The sequence below is a fragment of the Hypanus sabinus genome, chromosome 9, assembly GCF_030144855.1.
Source record: "Hypanus sabinus isolate sHypSab1 chromosome 9, sHypSab1.hap1, whole genome shotgun sequence".
NCBI classification, from domain to species: Eukaryota; Metazoa; Chordata; class Chondrichthyes; order Myliobatiformes; family Dasyatidae; genus Hypanus; species Hypanus sabinus.
Window position 1 is genome coordinate 32,005,038 of NC_082714.1, and position 23,653 is coordinate 32,028,690.

The window sequence follows — 23,653 nt, forward strand, 5'->3', positions numbered from 1 at the left end:
TCACTGTGCATTGTCTCATTCCCCCCCTTGTAAAAACAAATGAAAAAAGGCAATAAAGAGGTCTGAACAGCATTAGGGTGAATAACCTCTGAAAAATACACTAGAACAGTGAGGAAGTGCATAGATTCACTTCTATTGCTGTTTCTTGGTCAATCAATGTACAGGGAAAGTGTCAGATGTTAAACGGCAACCCTCACAGCGAGTTGCATAAAAGGTTCCAGTGGGAATCTGGAAAAATGCCAGGGACAAGGCTATCATCAATTTATGTGGAATTCTCCACATAATCCACTGCTTTGATGGGGTTACTCACAATGCTGGCCTCATGTCAGAATGAGATGCAGAATCAGTACAATGATTTTACAATGAGACCTGATCCACTGATTTGCATCTAAGTAAAATGTACCAAAAATTGAGATGTGCTTTTGACTTTTCAACCAAGATTGTAGCTTGCATTTTTGAGCTCCAGTTTATGTTGATAAGGATGGAAATGGGAAATCCAGTGACATTATTAGATGCACTTGTAATACTCAGAAAATATCAGTTCTGCTAATGTGAATTGCAAATTCGAGTGCCTATTCCAACATCCTGATGGGCTATTTTCATCCAGGTTGCCAGCGTGATCCAATCCAGGTTATATTATGTGATTTGTGGTTAAACAGACTGGCATGAATTGATCAAAATTCTAGGTTTATGTTTCATGCAGGATCGGGTGGGAACACTTACCCTAAAGCTGTTGGAAAGAATGCACATTAAAGTGTGTATACATAAATAAGGAACTTGATGGGCCAACAAGAATAACTATCACTGAGTGTGGAAAATTAAAAACTCTTTAGATTGGATAGGTCCACTTTCTCAACAGAGGTTATACTCGAATTTTAATTAATGCCTCCAAGTATTAGGCAACAGAATTTCAGAAAAACTCCTACAGTAGCTACAGCCATGAATGAGACATTTATCTTCAATTTTTGACTCCAGGACAATCCTGAAGAACTGTCAACACTAAACTAGAATGACCCCATAAAGTGATAGGAGGCAGACATATTATTCCTTTATTGGAGGAGTTGATTCATGAAGTCACAGGTGTAAAGATCCTGCTGGAAATAATTTAGATGATCAACTTTGAACTTATAATGTTTATGAAAAAAAAGATGTTTATGGTGAAAGGTACTGCTTGAAGAAACTTTCTCTTGGATAAAAGTCATGTTGTAGAATCTCTCTCCTGGTCTGTGTAGCTCCTAATGTAACACATAGTAAAAGATATAGCGCTTACCAATAGGGATGGAAGAGATCTGGGTGTAAAGATCCAACATCCTGTTGCCGTCAACATCCACCAAGTAGTTACCCTTACTCTCCTCATAGTCACAAAAGAAATTAACGGCATCCACATTCTGAGAGAGAGAAGGAAGAAAACTTAACATTAATGTCGGTCGAAGGTAAAACATTTTCAAACATGCCCAGAGTCCAATGCAATAGCTGCAGTTAATTGCAGGAAACACAACAACATCAAAGCTACAATACTTGGAAATTAAGATGCTTCTGGCATGAATTATTCATTCCATACAAGCAGCAATCATGTTATAATTTCAATTTACTTATTCATCTATGCTTCCCCAAAATGTGAGTTTAGGGAGAATTTTGACCACCTGTAGAAAATACAATAAAGATATTATGAATCTAGCCAGAACCTTGTTATTCAGAAATGTTCAAGTTGTGCAGAACATTTCATCATACAGAAATTCACACGTTCTGTTGCTCATCTTTATTCACGCTAAAATCTGAGTAAGTATTACGTTTTCCAACTAGAAAGCTGTTCTGCAGGAATCAGATTTCTTGATGCCAAAGGAATCAGACAAGCCAGATTTAGTTCCAATTTTACATCTTTATTTAAAGTGCTGTAACTCTCTGGCCTCCAAATGAACATAAATTGAAACTTCACAGTAATATACAATTGATGAATTGGATCAGCAGATTTGCAGATGACATCAAGATTGGTGGCGTAATGGACAAAGAAGAAGGCTATCAATGCTTGCAGAATGATCTGGACCAGCTGAAAAATGGCAGATGGAATTTAATGCAGGAAACTATGAGGTGTTGCACTTTGGGAGTACACACCAGGGTAGGGTACTGTGGAGTGCAGTAGAACAGAGAGAACAGAGGGAATACAGATACATAATTTCTTAAAAGTGTCATCATAGATAGATAGGGTTGTAAGGAGAGCTTTTGGCACAGTGGCCTTCATAAATCAATACAGAAATTGAGATGTTAAGTTGAAGTTGTATAAGATGTTGGATCGGCCTAAATTGGTGTATTGGGTACAGTTCTGGCCACCTACCTTTTGGAAAGATATAAAATTGAAAGTGCAGAGAAAATTTAAAAGGACGTTGTTGGGACTTGATCTAAGCTATAGGGAAAAGTTTAATAGTTTAGGACTTTATTCCCTAGAGTGTAGGAGGATGAGGAAAGATTTAATAGAGATATATAAAATGATGAGGGGTATAGATAGTGTAACGTTCTCCTTCGGGTGTAATGAACGCCGAATTTAACGTCCGGATAAACCACAGCCAATGCAAACCAGATCGCAGTAAGATTAACCATTTACTGTTCACTCTTCACATTAACATATGGTGAAAACTGTTGATAAAACAATACAAGATTGATACAGTATTTGTTCCTTCCTTAATATCACATTTCAAGTGTGAATACTTGCAAAGGTGACTATAACTACATTACACTAAGGTGCAGTATACAGGGAGAGTTTACCTGCTCCATTGACTACTTTAAATACACTTCCATGCAAACTATCCGCGACTCTTTAACTAACGAAAGCATAAACATTATCTACCGTCGTTACATCTAACAGGATCGGCATTAACATTTTAGTTCAATATATCGATTATCTATTAACTTACAGCGTTGCTCTCACTGTGATTTCTCATGCCTGCAAAACTGCTTCTGCTCAGGTGAGCCTCGTGGAAAGCCCCCACCCTCGCGCTAATTTCAAACCGGTGTTTTCCCACAAGACGCGGCGAAACCGGATGTGACGTCATCGCATGCCGATATATTTTACATGCAATGAATACACTTTAAACACTTCTAATTCTAACTAGAAAATACTATTGAATGAATTACTTAGCGAAAATATTATAAACTAAATAACTGTCGTAAAGACAGCACAGATAGGGTAAATGCTAGCAGGCTTTTTCTACTGAGATTGGGTGAGACTAGAGCTAGAGGTCATAGGTTAAGGGTGAAAGGTGAAATGTTTAAGGTGAATAAGAGGGGGAATTCACATGGGGTGGTGAGAGTGTGGAAAGAGTTGTTATCAGAAGTGGTGGATGTGGGTTCGATTTCAGCATTTATGAGGAATTTGGATAGGTACATAGAATGGAGGGGTATCAAGGGTTATGATCCAGGTACAGGTTGATGGGAGTGGGCAGAATGATAGTTCAGCATGGGAAAATGGGACTGTTTTCTGTGTCATTCAAAGGGAAGTGTGGTCAATAGGATTAAAATCAAGAACTGAAAGGAATGCTAAAACAGAGAATAAACAGAATGCTGGATGACCGCTGCGGGTCAATCTGCATTTGGAGTCAATAGGTGTAAGTCAATATTTTGGCCAAAGCCTTGCATTAAGGCTGAGAGGAGACGGGAAGGATTTCCAGATTCGGATAGAGGTATTGGGAGGGAATGATGGGCAGATGGAACCAATTGTGGATGAGAGGGTAACACTGGGACATTGATAGGTGGAACAAGATGGGGATCATGGGTATGTTTCTGTGCGATATAACTCTATGATCTATCGTGAAGATTTGAGATAAATACTATAACACTGGCTGAAAATTTCTTTGATGCAGCAAGAGGAGCTGAACAACAGTGGTATAACACCTTTTTTCTAGCTATTCCTGACCTTTAGCTTCCTTAACCATAATCCTAAAATCAACTCATGTTAGAACTTCAGCTTACACTACTGAAACCAGCGATGATTAGCTTTTTTAGTGATGACTCTGCAAATATCAACCAGCATTCACAGAAATCTCTTTGTATTTTGGAAACATCCCCCAAATTCTCCAAGTCATGAGGGGTATGGTGCCTTTGGGGATTATTTGGTGTAAATTGTTTTGTTCTTCAGCGGGCACCATTTTAGTTCATCTTTGCAAAGTCTGTGCTTACAGACAACTACATTGAGCAGACATGAAGATAAAGTCCCTTTCAAATTAAACTCAGCCTTTGTTTTTGTATGGCGAGATATAACACAGATACTGATGACTGTTAGACCAATCACAGCCCAAATCTTTCTGCTATATCCAACAAACTGGCTTTAAAGCAATGGCAAAGCCAACAATACTGTAAGAAAATCAACGCTGAAAATCTCAAAGGTAGCCCTTCCCAGACAACCCAATGACATCCAATCAATACAAAAGATTCTGCAGAAGCTGGAAATCCAAAGTAACATACAAAATGCTGGAGGAACTCTAGGCAGCATCATTGGAGAGGAATGAAGAGTCAATGTTTCAGACTGACACCATCATCAGGCCATCTAATCAATATCATATCCCCAGTGTCCAGACAATACTGAACTCAAGTATAAATGCAGCAGTGAAGAGAGCTTCTTTACCAGAAATCACCAGGACCTATTTGATGAGAATTTCTGGGAGCTGATTAACCAGAAACTCAAGGTACTCGTGGAATGCACATTTTACCAGTTCACTTGTTGAAAGGAATATTTGGAGAACCCTTCAACCACGAATCTGCCACGATGCGACTGCCCTTAACTCTAGAGGAGGTTCATGAGAATTATTCTGGGAATGAACAGTATTTGATGTTTCTGGGCCTGCATTCACTGAAATTTAGAGCAATGGGGGGGGGGGGGTGGAATGGATCTCACTGAAACGTATCAGATCTTGAAATACCTAGATAGTGATGATGTGGAGAGGATGTTTTCTATTGTGCGGGAGTCTAAGACTAGATGGCACAGCCTCAGAATAGAAGGACAAACCTTTGGAACAGAGATGAGGAATTTCTTTAGCCAAAGGGGTAGTAAATCTGTGGAATTCATTGCCACAGATGCCTTTGGAGGCCAAGTCATTGGCTGTATTTAAAGCAGAGGTTAATACGTTCTTGATTAGTAAGGGCATCAATGGCTACTGGGAGAAAGCAGAAGTTTGGGGTTGAGAGGGATAAAAAATCAACCATGATGAAATGGTGGAATGGACTCAATGGGCTGAATGGCCTAAATCTGCTCCTATCTCTTATGGTCTATTCCATAGTACACTATCTGGGTGAGCCTCATGACCCCTGATCAACATGAACTCAAAGCCTACATTGGACAACATGCACACATTGTAGTAAGGTGCATTAACTAGATTTACACCAGGCACATTAGTGACAGAGAATGGCTTGTAGTTTGATCACAGTATTGTACCATAAAAGAACATTGATGCAAAGAGCAGCACTCACTCACACTTCCTCTAAACCTTTTAAGCAAGAGAAATTCAAGGCCTCAAAATATATATTCTGCTAGAACATGTGTACTAATGCTTACCAAAAGACACATCAAGAATTTAGATACTTTATCTTGCAACATTTTACTATACCTAAAACAGCAGGGTGATCTAAATTTGAATAGTTCTGTTCCTTAATTCTAATGCCAGTTTTGCTAAACAAAGGCATCTTTGTACTGTGTAAGAATGGCTTTATAAGTCTTTTTAATAATGAGAACAGAGATTTAACCAGGATTGAATTTTGATTTTTTACATAACAAGTAACTAATTGAATCACAAAGCACATTTTCACTCAACTGCCTGTGAAAATCCCATTCTGAAGCTGCAGAATTTCAACACTTCAGTGCTTCTGCAAATTGTGTTTATCTCAAAACACTGCTACCATCTGTTATATTATATTGCTCACTTTCTAAAGCTGCCTTTGCTGCAATTCAACAGGCTGATATGAAGTATACCATTGCTGTTTTATCGTGAGATAGAAAAGGCCAAGAATATCTCAAATCCAAAACTGAAACAGAATTTGAAAGATCAATATTTGGGATGGAGCTGACATATTTCAATTAAATCTGTAAATCAGATTTTTGTTTTGTTTCCTACAAATCAAAATTATTGGTGTCATTATAGCTGAGGATCTGTCCTGAGGCCAGCACACAAGTGCCATTACAAAGGAGACACGACTATGTCTTTATTCGGCATGTCATCTAAAACTTCAACGAACTTCTATGGATATACAGTGGAATGCATCCTGACTGGTCGCATTACAGTCTGGTTTGGAAACACCACTGCCTAGGGATGGAAAAGCTTACAATTAGTGGCTGATACGGCCCAGTCCATCACAGTCCCTCCCTATCACTGAGCACACCTACAAGAAGTGCTGCCACAAGAAAGCAATATCCATCATCAAGGACTCCCACTGTCCAGGCCATGCTCTTTTCTTGCTACTGCCAGTGGAAAGAAGGTAGAAGAGCCTTGGGTCCCACACCACAAGGTTCAGCAAGTTATTATCCTTCAAACTTCAGGCCCGTGAACCAATGTAGATAACCTCAGCTCTGACCTGATTCAACAACCTATGAACTCACTTTCAAGCATTCCACAACTCTTGTTCTCAGTATTATTTATTTACGTATTTGCACAATTTGTCTTCTTTTGCATATCAGTTGTTTGTCAGTCTTTGTGTGTAAATTTTCACTGATTAAATTGCGCTTTTTTGTTATACTGCAAAAATGAATCTCAGGTAGTATATGGTGACTTTGATAATAAATTTACTTTGAAATCCTCTAACCATTGGCACACTGCGCTTTGAATACTTACATCAGTTTCTCTATGTAAAGGGGGTTTCTTCTTTTTTCTTTGTTACTGTTGGGAAAGGGTTTCCTTTTGTTAACTAGCAGGAATGCTAATTTACTGATAACGAGAATGGTATTCCTTTGTAAACCAAATGGAGATTAATGTTCTTTCTTCTGAGTCTGTAAGCTTTTGTTGATGGCTTTTGGGCAGATCGGCGCGAGGGGGTCGAGAGAGAAGACGCAATGCTGTAAATTGGGCGAGGATCGGACCCCAAGCGGGGGTCCGAGGCCGGGAGCTACTCCGAGGAGGGGGGATGAAGCTAGATGTGCTTGGTTGACCACTCGGAGGGTCCTGAGCTGCGAGTCGAGGAGTTCGGAGGGTCCTGAGCTGCGAGTCAAGGAGCTCGGAAGGGATCGAATGGTGGCCAGAAGACTTCAGTAATTGAGCTCCAACGGTTGTGCACGAAGTGGTTTGGACTTTGATAAGTTTGGCTCCTTTTCTTTAATTTTCTCTTCATATATACTGTATCGTTATTAATCACTTAGTTATAGTAACCTTTATAAATTGTACTCATTTAATCGCTTATGGTGTACTGTCTGTTTTTGGGTGAGGCGGGGACATCACACAGCATCCACACCAGCTGATTACCCAGTTTGGCGGGGCCGAAGGCTGCTCCCCCTAGACGAGAACGAGCTGAGCGAGCCTGAGGCGACCCAGGGGGTTACATCTATTATTGCAGCTGATTCAAAAACTGGTGGTTAGCAAGTTCCTAAACAAGGTGTACAACTGGAAATGGAGCAGGTGCTGACAACCTCTTAACTTTCCAGGCACATCAGTGTCCTGACGAAGGGTCTCGGCCCGAAACGTCGACAGTGCTTCTCCTTATAGATGCTGCCTGGCCTGCTGTGTTCCACCAGCATTTTGTGTGTGGAGCTTAATTCCTATCTGTGGTTCGTTATAGCTACTCACTGCAACCCTTTCTCAGGGCCAATTTTAATTAGGACCTGAGGTTTCAAAGTCATCCCAGCCCACACTGGTGGATTACTTTTCAGATGTCCTAGTCAGTCTTTCAAAAAGATCCTCAATTTCCTTCTACATTAGGATCCTAATGGCCATTTTTAGGACCATGAGAATGGTTTACAGTTGGATTTTGCTGTCCTAGTTCTAAAGCAACAATATTGACATCTACTGATTGTTTTAAAGATGTAATAGAATGTCTTCAGGATTATACTTCCTTTGGGGAATATAAAAGATTGAAGCTAAGAATTAACAACTATGTGTTCAAATACAGAAGGATACTTTTTTCAAGCCAGCATTGAAAAATTCAGATTTTTCTGAGATTCTCAAAAACAAGCTCCAAGTTCTGGTAGATAGAAAAGATAATTTACTTAAAACCTAGACAATGTATTAGGAAATCTGGTGTGGTAAAGCTTCTGTTCATCAAAGGATATATCATGCAGGGGTGGAGTGAAGTGATGATGGCACTAAAGGGCGACTCCTTTGCTTGCATCTTCGGAAACAGCTCTATTTCTATCTTTGATTTTTTTTTCCCCCTTTCAGGGTTCTTTTGAAGACCCTGACCTGGAGTTACACTCAGACTTCGGTTCTTTGTGGGAATGGGACCCGCTGTCAGGGACTCACGACCGGCTGCTTTTTGATATCCCAAGGACGTGGCCTGGAAGACTAGCACACCTTCAGGGTGCCGGATTATCGTGGTTCTGGAGATGGGCTGATTTAACGCTGGTGCCCCTGACTGGGGTGTTGCAGGAGAACACAAAACATCAGAAGCACTGTGTTAGCTGCTGTGGGCTGTGTGTCCACAGACCTGAGCTCTGGTGCTGACTCTCTGGGCAGAGAGCTCGGAAAAAGCGACGCAACAGACTTTTAACATCGTAAATTAGCAAGTTGTTTATGTCCTCCCTCTCACTGTGAAACGGGGACACCTCTTTTTCCCTCATTAGTGAGAGAGAGAGAGCCTGTGGTATGTCGAATTACTGGGTGAACGAGTTGTCTTTGGAGTACTGCAAGCCTGTGTCTTTATTGATACTTTGCTGCACACTTGAGTGCTCGGTGGGGGGTGCCGATGCTTTTGGGGAGGGGGGGTCGTTGACTTGCTGCTGCTTGTGGAGAGGGGAACTGGGGGGGGCTTTGGGGTTCTAACATTTAACTGTTATTCATTCTTATTGGCACTCCTCTGTTTTCGTAGATGTTTGTGAAGAAAAAGAATTTCAGGAGTATATTGTATACATTTCTCTGACATTAAATCTACCTATTGAAGCCTATTGCATTGTGGACATTCTATTGATGTCCAGCTAGGATTTTGTCTGGATAACTAAACTCCAGGACTCAATGTAGCCTTTGTTCCACTATTGACTAAAGAGAGGAATTCCAGATTTGAGGTGGAAATTGTTGCACTTTACATCAAGGTAACACTTGACCAAATGTGGCATCAGGGAGCCCTGGTATACTGAATATATGGTCATCACTGAAAACCAGCCTAATAGTTGGCATCATATTTTGCACAAAGGAAGAAGGCTGTTGTTGTTTAAGATCAATTAACCCATTCCAATGATATTGCTTCTGAAGTGTCTCAGGGTAGCTTATCAGGCCCAACCATCTTTACTTGCTTTATCAATGAACTACAAGTGGGCAAAGTGTCACAACGCTGGAAAGTGGCAAAAGTCTTGCATGTGTTCAAGAAAGGTTATCAGGTTATTCCTAGTAACTTCTAGTCAGTAAGTTTAACATCAGTAGGTGATAAGTTTATAGAAACATTAATCAGGCAAAAATTAACAGCCAACACAAGGAAATCTGCAGATGCTGGAAATTCAAACAACAACATACACAAAATGCTGGTGGAACACAGCAGGCCAGGCAGCATCTATAGGAAGAAGCGATGTCGACGTTTCGGGCCGAGACCCTTCGTCAGGACTAACTGAAAGGAAAGATAATAAGAGATTTGAAAGTAGAGGGGGGAGGGGGAAATGCGAAATGATAGGAGTAGACCAGAGACGGGGGGATGAAGCTAGGAGCTGGAAAGGTGATTGGCGAAAGCGATACAGAGCTGGAGAAGGGAAAGGATCATGGGATGGGAGGCCTCAGGAGAAAGAAAGGAGGGGGGGGAAGCACCAGAGGGAAATGGAGAACAGGCAAACAACTAAATATGTCAGGGATGGGGTAAGAAGGGGAGGAGGGGCATTAACAGAAGTTAGAGAAGTCAATGTTTATGCCATCAGGTTGGAGGCTACCCAGCCGGTATATAAGGTGTTGTTCCTCTAACCTGAGTTTGGATTCATTTTGACAATAGAGGAGGCCATGGATAGACATATCAGAATGGGAATGGGATGTGGAATTAAAATGTGTGGCCACTGGGAGATCCTGCTTTTTCTGGCAGACCGAGCGTAGGTGTTCCACGAAACGGTCTCCCAGTCTGCGTCGGGTCTCACCAATATATAAAAGGCCACACCGGGAGCACCGGACGCAGTATACCACACCAGCTGACTCACAAGTGAAGTGTCGCCTCACCTGGAAGGACAGTCTGGGACCCTGAATGGTGGTGAGGGAGGTAGTGTATGGGCAGGTGTAGCACTTGTTCCGTTTACAAGGATAAGTGCCAGGAGGGAGATCGGTGGGAAGGGATGGGGGGGACGAGTGGACAAGGGAGTCACGTAGAGAGCGATCCCTGCGAAAAGCAGTAAGGGGGGGGGAGGGAAAAATGTGTTTGGTAGTGGGATCCCGTTGGAGGTGGTGGAAGTTACGGAGAATTATATGTTGGACCTGGAGGCTGGTGAGGTGGTAGGTGAGGACAAGGGGAACCCTATCCCGAATGGGGTGGCGTGTGGATGGGGTGAGGGCAGATATGCAGGAAATGGGAGAGATGCGTTTGAGAGCAGAGTTGATGGTGGATGAAGGGAAGCCCCTTTGCTTAAAAAAGGAAGACATCCCCTTCATCCTGGAAAGAAAAGCCTCATCCTGAGAGCAGATGTGGCGGAGACGGACGAATTGTGAGAAGGGGATGGATGGCATTTTTGCAAAGGGTGGGAAGAGGAATAGTCCAGGTAGCTGTGAGAGTCTGTAGGTTTATAGTAGATATCAGTAGATAGGCCATCTCCAGAGATGGAGACAGAAAGATCAAGAAAGGGGAGGGAGGTGTCGGAAATGGACCAGGTAAATTTGAGGGCAGGGTGAAAGTTGGAGGCAAAGTTAATGAAGTCGACGATCACAGCTCACATGCAAGAGGCAGTGCCAATGCAGTCATCGATGTAGCGAAGGAAAAGGGGGGATGGATACCAGTATAGCCTTGGAACAAGGACTGTTCCACAAAGCCAACAAAAAGGCAAGCATAACTGGGACCCATACGGGTGCCCATGGCTACACCCTTGGTTTGAAGGGGGCCAGGGAACTTAAAATCATTGAAAAAATTCAAAGCATGAATTAGGTGGGAATCCCACGAACATAGGTGGGAAGAGATTGAACAAGGGGGGATAAGACAGTGTCAAGGTATGCAGAAATGAGTTCAGTGGGGCAGGAGCAAGCTGAGACAATAGGTCTACCTGGACAGGCAGGTTTGTGGATCTTGGGTAGGAGGTAGAAACGGGAAGTGTGGGGTGTGGGAACTATGAGGTTTGTGGCAGTGAATGGGAGATCCCCAGAGCTAATAAGGTTGGTGATGGTATTGGAGACAATGGCCTGGTGCTCCTTAGTGGGATCATGATCAAGGGGTAAATAAGAGGTGTTATCAGAGAGTTGTCGCTGTGCCTCGGCCAGGTAGAGGTCAGTACACCAGACAACAACAGCTCCCCCCTTATCAGCAGGTTTTATAGTGAGGTTGGGATTGGTGCGGAGGGAGCGGAGAGCAGAGCGTTCGGAAGGAGTGAGGTTGGAGTTGGAACACGGTGTGGTGAAGTCAAGACGGTTGATGTCCCGTCGGCAATTAGCAATAAAGAGATCCAGAGCAGGCAGAAGACCAGAGCGGGGTGTCCATGAAGAGGAGGAGGGTTGAAGACGGGAGAAGGGGTTATCGGTGGGGATAACAGCCTCCTGGAGAGGTTGGGTTAATCAAGGAGAGTCATGGTTTACTTGTTAAAGACAGATTGTGTTTAATTTTTCTATTGACAGCGATGGTCACAATCCAAAAAGGGAGTACCAAAAATATATCATATAACTTGAAATGTATTTTTCAGCCATCTGTGAGGAACTTTTTTCTGATTTTAGAAAGTTATAAATTGGCACAGATGCTCACTGCCCAAGGACAATTTAAGGGTCAATGTTTCTGCAAAATTCGCAAATTCTTGTTTATCATCTCTGCCTCAAGGTCAGAAGAAATCAGTAGATATGGCTATATTTTTGTTTAATGGCGCTATTTTTTTTAAACTCTGAGATACAGAAGTCTGCCACAGAGATAAATGTAATCAAAACATGCAAAAACAAAAGCAAGCAAAATGAATCCTTGACAGATCTGGATCCCTTTTTTCCGCAGTCTATCTGGGTGCTTTCGATGCCAAACCTATCCGAGCAAACCTGTCAAAAACCTTTTGGGTTTCTACCAGAGAAAGCAGACAGGATGCTAGATCCCAGGGTCTCAAGTTAAGTACAGGTTGCTTGATCCAAGGGACACATATTGACCATATCAATATGCTTGGTGGCAACAGTTTATAAGGGAGAAAGAGAAACAAAAAGAAATTGGTCATTTAAGAAAATATATTATTCCACAACTCAAGGCAAGAAGCAAGCCTGAATTCTATCATGTGGTGGGTAAACTTGAAAATTACTGGGAAAACTAAGCTACAGAGTCAATGTTCATCTGTCAACAATAGGCCCCTTTCCCTCTAAACTGGGGAATATTGGTTGGTATGGATGGAGGCCAGACCCTGAAAAAGGCTTCAAGGAAACCTGTGAAACACTGGAGACTGGTACATCCAGCGTTGGCCTAATTTGCAGTTTTTCTTGCTAGATGTATTTTCAAAAAGTGCCAGAAGTATCTCAGATGTTTTCACATCCACCAGTTAGGCCTCTGTGTTCACTGTAAGCAGCACAATGGATTCAACTGAAAAAAATTACCTTGGCTTTATCTCAGCTTTATAACTATAACTATCTCCGCACTCATTTCACATAACAGTAATGGTTGTACAACAACAATTGACAAGTCTCAATGATGCTTTGAAACTATTCATTTTACATTGGGTCTTCTTCAAATGGCTGGCTGCCAGTTCTTTGGCAGTCTGGAAATCATTTACCTACTTAAGCTTTGATAAAACACCAGGAGCAAAAAAAAAGGTTGCAGCCTACAGAAAACATACTAGAAAGCTATCATTTATCAAATATTTTCTACTTTTTTGTAATGTTCCAGCAGTTCCAGGAAAGTGCTAAAAGATTGTTTGCAGTTGTAGAGCAACACAGAGTTGGTGTTTTACAGCACAAAAACAGGTCCTATGGACCTCCAAATCTCTGCTGCCCGTTAACCATCTACAGTATGTGCAATAATCCTACATTTAATGTCCGCACTTTTCTACCAACTCACCCATGTTCTACCCCTCAGCTGTACACCAGGGACTCTTTGCAGAAGTTAATGAACCCACCAATGTCCTTCACATTTATAGATACTGAGGGGGAGGACAGATTGCAGGGCTGGTATTACACAATGAAGTTTGAATGATAATTCTAGTTCAAGAAAGGCTTGGCTAATAAAGTCATTGGAATTAAACTAACTTAAAATTAGGTTCAGCAGAAGCTTAGGATGTTTTTAAACTTAAGCAAAACACGGAGAAATGATCTTTGAATCATTAATTTTCAGATTTTGAGATGCATAGTTATGGTATATAAAGCTATCCCCTGGAATTTTAACTTCCAAGGTCTGGTAACATAATCATGCTGCAAATTGTAATTAAATGTTTAATTATCATAGAACAGGTAACAAATTCAAAAATCGGTAGTGTAAAAGGACTTGTGAGACCTGGTGCAGAATTCCCTAAAGGTTAACTTGCAGGTTGAGGAAATGCAACTTCAGCAGTCATTCAATGGGTCTGGAATATAAAAGCAAGGATGTAATGCTGAGGCCTTATGAGTCATTGGTCAGTCCACATTTGGAGTATTCTGAGCAGTTTTTGGCTCCACCATGCAATAAGATCATGGCTGATCTAATCTTGGCCTTAACATCACGATTCTGCTCTCTCCCTATACCTTCTGTTTTCCTTGTAATAAAAACTGTTTATTGCCTCTGCAGTCCTTGAAGCCAAGAACATTCTAAAAAGATTTATAACCACTGAAATCCCTACCATTACAATTGCCTTCATCTAAATTATGATACCAGTTCCAGAATAATATTTCTCACCCTCAAATTCCATCATGCTATGATTACACTTACTTTTGGATCCCTTGAAGGTAACAAGGACAAGTCACCAACCCGATGGCATGAAAATTGATTTCTCCTTCTGATAAAAAAAACATTTTTTCTTCCCCTCTCCTTTTCTTCTATTCCCTACTCTGGCTGCTCGCCTCTTTTTACCTGCCTATTATCTCCCCCGGGTCCCTTCCTCCTTCCATTTCTCCTACGGTCCACTCTCCAGTCCTATCAGATTCCTTCCTCTCTTCTAGCTTCTAGCTACCCTCCTTCCCCTTTGCCCACCTTATTATTGTGTTGCGTACCTCCTTCCTTTCCAGTCCCAAAGAAAGGCTCCGGCCTGAAAAGTTAATTCACTTCCATAGATGTTGCCTGACCTCCTGAGTTCCTCCAGCATTTTGTGTGTGATGCTTTGCATTTCCAGCGTCACAGAATTTCTTATGTTTATAAACAAGGACAAGCAGCACGCTTAATTGGCATGACATCCAAAACTTTCATCAGCATTGCATTGAAGCTGCAGTATGTACCATTTAAAAGATGCATTGCTGGTACTTGATTACACAACTGTGAACAGCATGACTCAAATGTGCAATCCCTCTACAGAGAAAAGCAGAAGGTGGAGACGTTCAGCTTGCGTACCGTCTTGGCTTTGAAATCCTTCATCATGCTTCATCTTTAGGTTCAGTAAATCCTGGAGAGTCATATTCAAAACTGCATTCTAAACACTTATAAAAGGAAGGTTATAAAGGCTTAAGGTCAAAAGGTCCATAATAAGCTTTTCCAATCGAAGCAAGAGGCTGAGAGTGGAAGACTGAAGCATCGCGGAGGGAAGCTCATTTTTCTTTTCTTTAACTGATCGGGGAAAAGAGGCTAGACTGTGCAGGCGCGTGACATAGCATGCCAAGGTTTAAAAGAAAGACTGCCATATACAGTGGCCATCGTTGTAGTGGACTGAGGCAGAGTGGGACGGCTTTGGCTCAATCAGGCTTCGGCGAGAAACAGGCAGAGGCGAGGGTAGGTTCCAGTGAGTTTCTGTTTTTCTTCATTTTTTTTGTTCAGACTAGAGAATATGCCAGGCAGGATGTTGGAATGCTCCTCTTTGCAGGATGTGGGAAGTCAGGGAGACCTCTGGTGTCCCTGACAATGATACCTGCAGGAAGTGCATCCAGCTGCAGCTCCTAACAGACCGCATTAGGGAATTGGAGCAGGAGCTGGATGACCTCCGGATCATTCTGGAGACTGAGCAGTTTATAGATGGTAGCTTTCGGGAGGTAGTTACACCTAAGGAACAGGGCACAGATAATTGGGTTACCATCAGGCGAGGGAAGGGAAAGGGGCAGGTAGTGCAGGGTTCCCCTGTGGCCATTCCCCTCCAAAACAGGTGTACCGATTTGGATACTGTTGGGCGGGGGGATGGCTTACCTGGGACAAGCTGCGGCAGCTGGATCTCTGGCACTGAATCTGGTTCTGCAGTGCAGAGGGAGGGAGGAAGAAGAGGAGAGTGGTAGTGATAGGGGACACAATAGTCAGGGGTACAGACCGGAGATTCTGTGGTCGTGACAGAGACTCCCGGATGGTTTGTTGCCTCCTGGGTGCCAGGGTCAGGGATGTCTCTGATCGTGTGCACAGCATTCTGAAGTGGGAGGGTGATCAGCCAGATGTCGTGGTAAACATTGGTACCAATGACATAGGTAGAAAGAGTCAGGAGGTCCTGAAGAGTGAGTACAGACAGCTTGGTAGGAAGTTGAAAAACAGGACCTCGAGGGTAGTAATCTCCGGATTGCTGCCTGTGCCACGTGCCAGTGAGGGTAAGAGTAGGATGCTCTGGCAGATGAACACGTCGCTGAGAAACTGGTGTAGGGGGCAGGTTTCAGATTTCTGGATCATTGGGACCTCTTCTGGGGCAGGTGTAGTTGCACCTGAACTACAAGGGGACCAATATACTTGCAGGGAGGTTTGCTAGTGTTATTGGGAGGGTTTAAACTAGATTTGTAGGGGGATGGGATCCAGAGTGTTAGAGTAGATAGTGGAATGGGGGTAAAAGTAAATGATGTTAGTAGTTCATGCAAAGTCACAAATAGTAAGGTTGTGTGTGGTGGTGATAATCTTCTGAGGTGTGTATATTTCAATGCGAGGAGTATTGTGGGAAAGGCAGAAGAGCTGAGGGCCTGGATTGACACATGGAATTATGACATCATAGCCATTACTGAAACTTGGCTACAGAAGGGGCAGAACTGGCAGCTCAATGTTCCAGGGTTCCGATGTTTCAGACATGATAGAGGCAGAGGGATGAAGGGTGGGGGGGGGGGGGGGTGGGGTGGCTTTGCTAGTCAGGGAAAATATTACAGCAGTGCTTCAGCAGGACAGATTAGAGGGCTTGTCTACTGAGGCCATATGGGTGGAGCTGAGAAACAGGAAAGGTATGACCACATTAATGGGGTTGTATTATAGACCAGCCAATAGTCAGCGAAAATTGGAGGAGCAAATCTGCAGGGAGATAACAGTCAACTGCAGGAGACAGAAAGTTGTGATTGTACGGGATTTTAATTTTCCACACATTGATTGGGACTCCCATACTGTTAAAGGTCTAGATGGGTTAGAGTTTGTGAAATGTGTTCAGGAAAATTTTCTAAATCAATATATAGATGTACCAACTAGGGAGGATGCAATATTAGATCTCCTATTAGGAAATGAGTTAGGGCAGGTGACGGAAGTGTGTGTAGGGGAACACTTTGGTTCCAGTGATCATAACGTCATTAGTTTCAACTTGATCATGGATAAAGATAGATCTGGTCCTCGGGTTGAAGTTCTAAACTGGAAAAAGGCCAAATTTGAAGAAATGAGAAAGGATCTAAAAAAGCGTAGATTGGGATAGGTTGTTCTCTGGCAGGGATGTGATTGGTAAGTGGGAGGCCTTCAAAGGAGAAATTTTGATAGTGCAGAGTTTGTGTGTTCCAGTTAGGGTAAAAGGCAAAATGAAAAAGAATAAGGAACCTTGGTTCTTGAGGGATATTGGAACTCTGATAAAGTAGAAGAGAGAGATGTATAACATGTATAGGCAACAGGAAGGAAATAAGATGCTTGAGGAGTATAGAAAGAGTAAGAAAATACTTAAGAAAGAAATCAGGAGGGCTAAAAGAAGACATGAGGTTGCTTTGGCAGTCAGGGTGAAGGATAATCTTAAGAGCTTCTACAGGTATGTTAAGAGCAAAAGGATAGTAAGGGATAAAATTGGTCCTCTTGAAGACCAGAGAGGTCGGCTATGCATGGAATCAAAAGAAACGGGAGAGATATTAAATGGGTTTTTTGCATCTGTATTTACTAAGGAAACTGAAATGGAGTATATGGAAACGAGGCAAACAAGTAGGGAGGTCATGGAACTTATACAGATTAAAGAGGAGGAGGTGCTTGCTGTCTTGAGGCAAATCAGAGTAGATAAATCCCCAGGACCTGACAGGGTATTCCCTCAGACCTTGAAGGCGACTAGTGTTGAAATTGCAGGGGCCCTGGCAGAAATATCTAAAATGTCGATATCCATGAGTCAGGTGCCATAGGATTGGAGGATAGCTCATCTAGTTCCGTTGTTTAAAAAAGGCTTGAAAAGTAAGCCGGGAAATTATAGGCCGGTAAGTTTGACATCGGTAGTAGGTAAATTACTGGAAGGAATACTAAGAGATAGGATCTACAAGTATTTGGATAGACAGGGACTTATTAGAAAAAGTCAACATGGCTTTGTGCGTGGTAGGTCATGTTCAACCAATCTATTAGAGTTTTTCGAGGAAGTTACCAGGAAAGTGGATGAAGGGAATGCAGTGGATATTGTACACATGGACTTCAGTAAGGCCTTTGACAAGATCCTGCATAGGAGGTTAGTTAGGAAGATTCAGTCACTAGGCATACATGGAGAGGTAGTAAATTGGATTAGACATTGGCTCAATGGAAGAAGCCAGAAAGTGGTAGTGGAGGCCTGTGACAAGTGGTGTGCCACAGGGATCAGTGCTGAGTCCAATGTTATTTGTCATCTATATCAATGATCTGGATGATAATGTGGCAAATTGGATCAGCAAATTTGCTGATGATACAAAGATTGAAGGTGTAGTGGACAATGAGGAAGGTTTTCAAAGCTTGCAGAGGGATTTGGACCAGTTGGAGGAATGGGCTGAAAAATGGATGGAGTTTAATGCGGACAAGTGTGAGGTATTGCACTTCGGAAGGTCAAATCAAGGTAGAATTGTAAAGAAAGCTTTTGGTACATTGGCCTTTATAAATCAAAGAATTGAGTATAAGAGTTGGAACGTAATGGTGAGGTTGTATAAGACATTGGTGAGACCGAATTTGGAGTACTGTGTGCAGTTTTGGTCACCTAATTACAGGAAGGTTTAATAAGGTTATTAAGGTTGAAAGAGTGCAGAGAAGGTTTACAAGGATGTTGCCGGGACTTGAGAAACTGAGTTACAGAGAAAGGTTGAATAGGTTAGGACTTTATTCCCTGGAGCATAGGAGAATGAGGGATGATTTGATGGAGGTGTATAAAATTATGAAGGGTATAGAGTGAATGCAAACAGGCTTTTTCCACTGAGGCTAGGGGAGAAAAAAACTAGAGGTCATGGGTTAAGGGTGAAGGGGGAAAAGTTTAAAGGGAACATGGGGGGGGGCTTCTTCACGCAGAGGGTGGTGGGAGTGTGGAATGAGCTGCCAGATGAAGTGGTGAATGTGGGCTCACTTTTGACATTTAAGAAAAACTTAGACAGATACATGGATGAGAGGTGTATGGAGGGATATGGCCCAGGTGCAGGTCAGTGGGACTAGGCAGAAAAATGGTTCAGCATAGCCAAGAAGGGCCAAAAGGCCTGTAATGTAATGTTCTATGGTTCTGATAAGGCCATAGAGAGAATATGATGATTGCATAATATTTCATAAGATCATAAGACAGAAGCAGAATGAGGCCGTTTGGACCATCTCTGCTGCCATTCTGTCGTGGCTGGTTTATTATCCTCTCAAGCCCATTCTTCTGCCTTCTCCCCTTAGCCTTTGACACTCTTACTAATCAAGAACCTATCAATCTTTAAACATACCCAACAACGTGGCCTCTACAGGCATCTGTGGCAATGAATTCCACAGATTCACAAACCTCTGGAAAGAGAAATTTCTCATTATCTCTGTTCTAAATGGATGTCCCATTAATCTGATGCTGTGCCCTCTGGTCCTAGACCATTCCCCCCCCATGATAGGAAGCATCACATCTACTCTATGTAAGCCTTGCCCTCTGGACACACACTCCTCATATGTTAACCCTTCACTGCTAGAGTCATTCTCGTGAACCTCCTCTGATCCCTCTCCAATGCCAGGATGAATTCCATTCTCAGCTCATCAGGAAATGAATGAGGGTGTGCCTGCAATCTGAAAGACTTAGTCAACAGTTAGGCATAATCTAAAGTTGTTTTTATTATTTGTCACATGTACATCGAAACATTGATACAGTGAAATGCGTCTTTTTTGTGTCAATGACCAACACAGTCTGAGGATATGCAGGTACAGAGTGCACATGACACCATGCTTTCTGCGCCAACATAGCATACCCACAACTCCTTACTAATCCACACATCTTTGGAACCTGACGATCCTCCTTTGGACTGTCTCCAATACTGTTACATTCCTTTCTTACGTAATACCCTGGTTAAGAACATGTTTTATTGTATTACCATTGTTATGCTGTTGAGTATTTTCTGCAGTTCTGTAAAACGCATTGTGTTTTGTTAAGCTTAACAGTCCTGTATCTGGGTTTCTGCTAAGGAGCCATTTTGTCACTGTTGTGTTAGCTAATCAAGTTTGTCTTGATAACATTCTGTCTAATGGGCTGCCATAGAACATTCGAGAGAGACTGGCAGCATCAATTTTCAAAGAGAACGTGTGGTTGTTTTGTCTTGTCTTACAGGAATTGGTGGAGAAGTGATATGCAGAGTCAACCACAATTCGAGGAAGCACGCAGAACTCTGCCTGAAGGACAGAGACTGTTGCAAGAAATTCCTTATGCAGACAAATAATTTCACGGAGAAACTGTCAATACTTCTGAGTTAGCCAGTGAGTTTGCAACGGACTTCAAGGGGAGTTTGAATTGTGGCTGGTGTCTTTTGCGCAGAACATGAGTTCAGTGCCATGAGTAATTAAAACAAAGGACCTGACTACCCAGCAATGAGGTCCAATGTTATGTGCACATTATAGACTGCTTTAACTGTAATGGGCCCTCCTTCTGTTTGTTAAAGTTGAAGTATTTGTAAATATACTTTCACATTAAGTTTGTAATGGTGTAAGTTCCGTTATTTCCTAGCAAATGAGAACTTTTATAAGGGGCAGTATTTATACAGCATTCACCATAACTTTCATTTTCTCAATGGAACATTCCAACTTTCCTGTTTCGTTGAACCCGTTCATACCGATCCTAGACGTGAGTTGTTTATTGGAGATGGTCATCTCACCATATTCACGCATCGCTGAGTCGCATGGCTGTCAGCCAGGGATAGCTAACAAACCTAATTTGTTATGGGCCATGGTGAGAGGGTTACACTTAGAAAAGAATCCAAGGTTATGCATGGTATATTCAAGATGTGGCCTCACTCACTCAAATCCTGTGCAAGTGTAACAAAACCTCCCTAATCTTAAACTTCAGCTCCTTTGCAATGAAGACCAGAATGCCTTCTGAACAATCTTTTGGGCCTATTTGTAAACTCTGACATTCATATACTGGAACACCTTGATCTCTCTGAACTGCGCTCATTTGCCGCCTCTCTTTATTTTTGATAACAACCTGCTTTTTGATTCCTCTTCCTCAAGTGCAAGTTCTCACCCATCCACCACACTAAGCTCCATAAACTGTGCTTTTGTCCAGTCAATCAATCAATCAATCAATCAATCAATCAATATCTTGTGCAGAGTCGCAATGTTCCAATCACAATGTACCCTTCTACCTATTTTCATATCATTTGTAAATGTGGAAACCTGACATTCTTTTGCCTGCTCTATGTCATTAATGTACCTGTAAATAGTAAACAATTTATGACAAAGGAACAATAGTTATATCCCTCCTTCCTGCAAAGGATCCATTTATTCCAACTCTTGGTTTTCCATGTGACAGCTAATTTTCTAGCCAAGCCAACACACTTCCTCCAACAATCTGAGCTCTCAGTTGACATCAGTTATGTGGCATCTATTGAAATCTAAATGTACTACATCTACTGGCTCTCCCTATCACATCCTCAAGGATTTGAGGAAATTTGAGTTTCTCTCATACTGAGGAAGGATCTCGGCCCGAGGCATCGACTGGTTTCTCTTTTCCGCAGGTACTGCCTAGAGTGATGAGTTCCTCCAGTATATTCTGTGTGTTGTTTGGACTTCCAGCACCTGCAGATTTCCTTGTGTTTTTCTCACACTTTACCTAGGGATTGGGATTTTTTCAAATTCCTACTCTATTATTTGAAGTCAGTCCTCTGTTATTTTAGACATATTGGCAGTGATGTAAAGAATTGGTTTTAACATATCTGCCAGTTCTTTCCTTCTTGTTATTGAATTACTGACCTTATTTTCAAGAGATCTGGATTTTGCCACTTAGTATGATCTCCTTTTCAACTAAACATTACCCTTGACCTCCTTTATTAACAATACACCCTATCTCGTTCTCATTGCAATCCCTCTTTCGAATTGAAGTAAGTTACTGCTGAATGTTAGGAACCAGCTGTATAAATTATTCACTTGTCGCTTAGTTCATTTCCTAGAACTCCTCAAACAATTCCATCTTCACTCCATGATCAAATAAAACTGTAGTTATTTTTCTATTGCAATGTTTGTTTTATTTTATTTCCTCTAATAAATGTGACAGGTATTCCACCCATATAAAATTGGTCCAAAATTATCAACAAACTTTTCACTAATACAATCATGTAACACCAAGCAAGAATACATAAAATGCACTCCCAGCTGAACTAAATCTGAACCCTTCAACTAATTTGAAGCTCTTATCATTGAGCAACATTTAGGTACCAAGGAAATATATGAGAACAAATAAATTGACTGTGTGTGGATTTAGAAATCATAACCTTATGATATTTACATGCACTGCAGTGCACAATCTTTTGTTCCTATCAAGTGGTAAATAGTTGAGCATTACAGGAAAGTGTCTCAGGGGCTAAGTCCTCCCAAATAAACAAATTATAGTTAATGATACAGATAATGTTGCAGCTTACCTGAAACTCATTCAACTTCTTCATTAGCTCCTGTAAATAATCAGACACACAAAAATAAGGATTGGGATAAAAACACAATATAAGTCTCAAAAACAGTGCCTTGCCCTTTGCTCCTGAATGCACAGAGTACTTGGAACAAGAACAGTACAGCAAAGTAAAAGCCCTTCAGCCCACAATGTTGTGCTGGCCTGTTAACCTACTCCAAGTTTAATCCATACCCCTCCATTTCTCTTTCAACCATAAACCTATCTAAAAGTCCCTTAAACGTCCCTAATATATCTGCTTCTACCATTACCCTGACAGTGTGGTCCATACACTTACTGTACCACTCCCTGTGTAATAAACCTACCTTGGACATCCCCCTCTTCTTAAAATAATGTCCTCTTGTATTAGCCATTACCACCCTGGGGAAAAAAGCACTGACTGTCCATTTTATTTATGCCTGTTATCATCTTATAGACCTCAATCAAGTTTTCTCTCATTTTTCTTTGCTCCAAAGAAAAATGCCCTAGTTCGTTCAACTTTTCCTCATAAGGCAACTTCTCTTATTTGGGCAGCATCCTGATTAATCTTCTCTGCACGCTCTCTAAAGCTTCCACATCCTTCCTATAATGACATGACCAGAACTGAATACAGACAGAACTTCCTCAAGTAATGAAAGAACTCTGATTATACCAAGTGATCATTTTTACTGCAGGATAGTGAATGCTTATGTATTGTGAATGCGCAGAATACCAGAGTGAAGTTCTTTTCACTCAAAGTGTGGCAAAGCTGACTGAATATCAATGTAGAACTGAAACATATTTTATGCTCTCCCAAATTTGTTACACATTATCTCAAATGTTTGTCACAGGTACGGTCACAGAGTGACTTGTGGGATCTGATCAGGGCAAAGCACGTAACTTCAGTTGTTTCTAACGGCTGAAGTCCAACTTGTTAACTAACATCCTCATTCATTCTGCTAGAAACCAGGTAGGGTGTTGCTGTCACCCACCAAAACCAGAGGGAGAGATACCTGGCTCCAGGGAAGTTGATGGACAGATGCTGATGGGGAAGGAGGAAGCTGGGCAGAAGTAGAAGTGGGGTGGGGGGAGGTCAGATTGAAGAAAATGTATCCTGGAAAAAAAAGAGGAAGGTTTTCTTGTTTTGGTCAGATAAGCACTTGGTTCACCCTGGTCCATAAAAAAAATGCTAAAATAAAATTAGTTTGTTTTTTCAATACACCTTCTGCCAGCAAGTCTGAACTTGCAGACAAATCAAACTATGCTCTAGCATCAGGTTAGAATTAC

At 41.8% G+C, this 23,653-nt stretch overlaps 1 protein-coding gene across 1 annotated transcript in view; it reads right to left on the reverse strand.

Annotated features, from left to right (window-relative positions):
* The window catches only part of abat (4-aminobutyrate aminotransferase), a 184,017-nt gene that overhangs the window by 87,133 nt on the left and 73,231 nt on the right, over window positions 1-23,653 (reverse strand). Inside the window, exons 4-5 of the mRNA XM_059979437.1 lie at window positions 22,365-22,394; window positions 1,271-1,388 (exon numbers count right to left, since the gene is read on the reverse strand). Coding sequence (XP_059835420.1) covers window positions 1,271-1,388; window positions 22,365-22,394 — 148 coding nt within the window. The remainder of the gene's footprint in view (window positions 1-1,270; window positions 1,389-22,364; window positions 22,395-23,653) is intronic.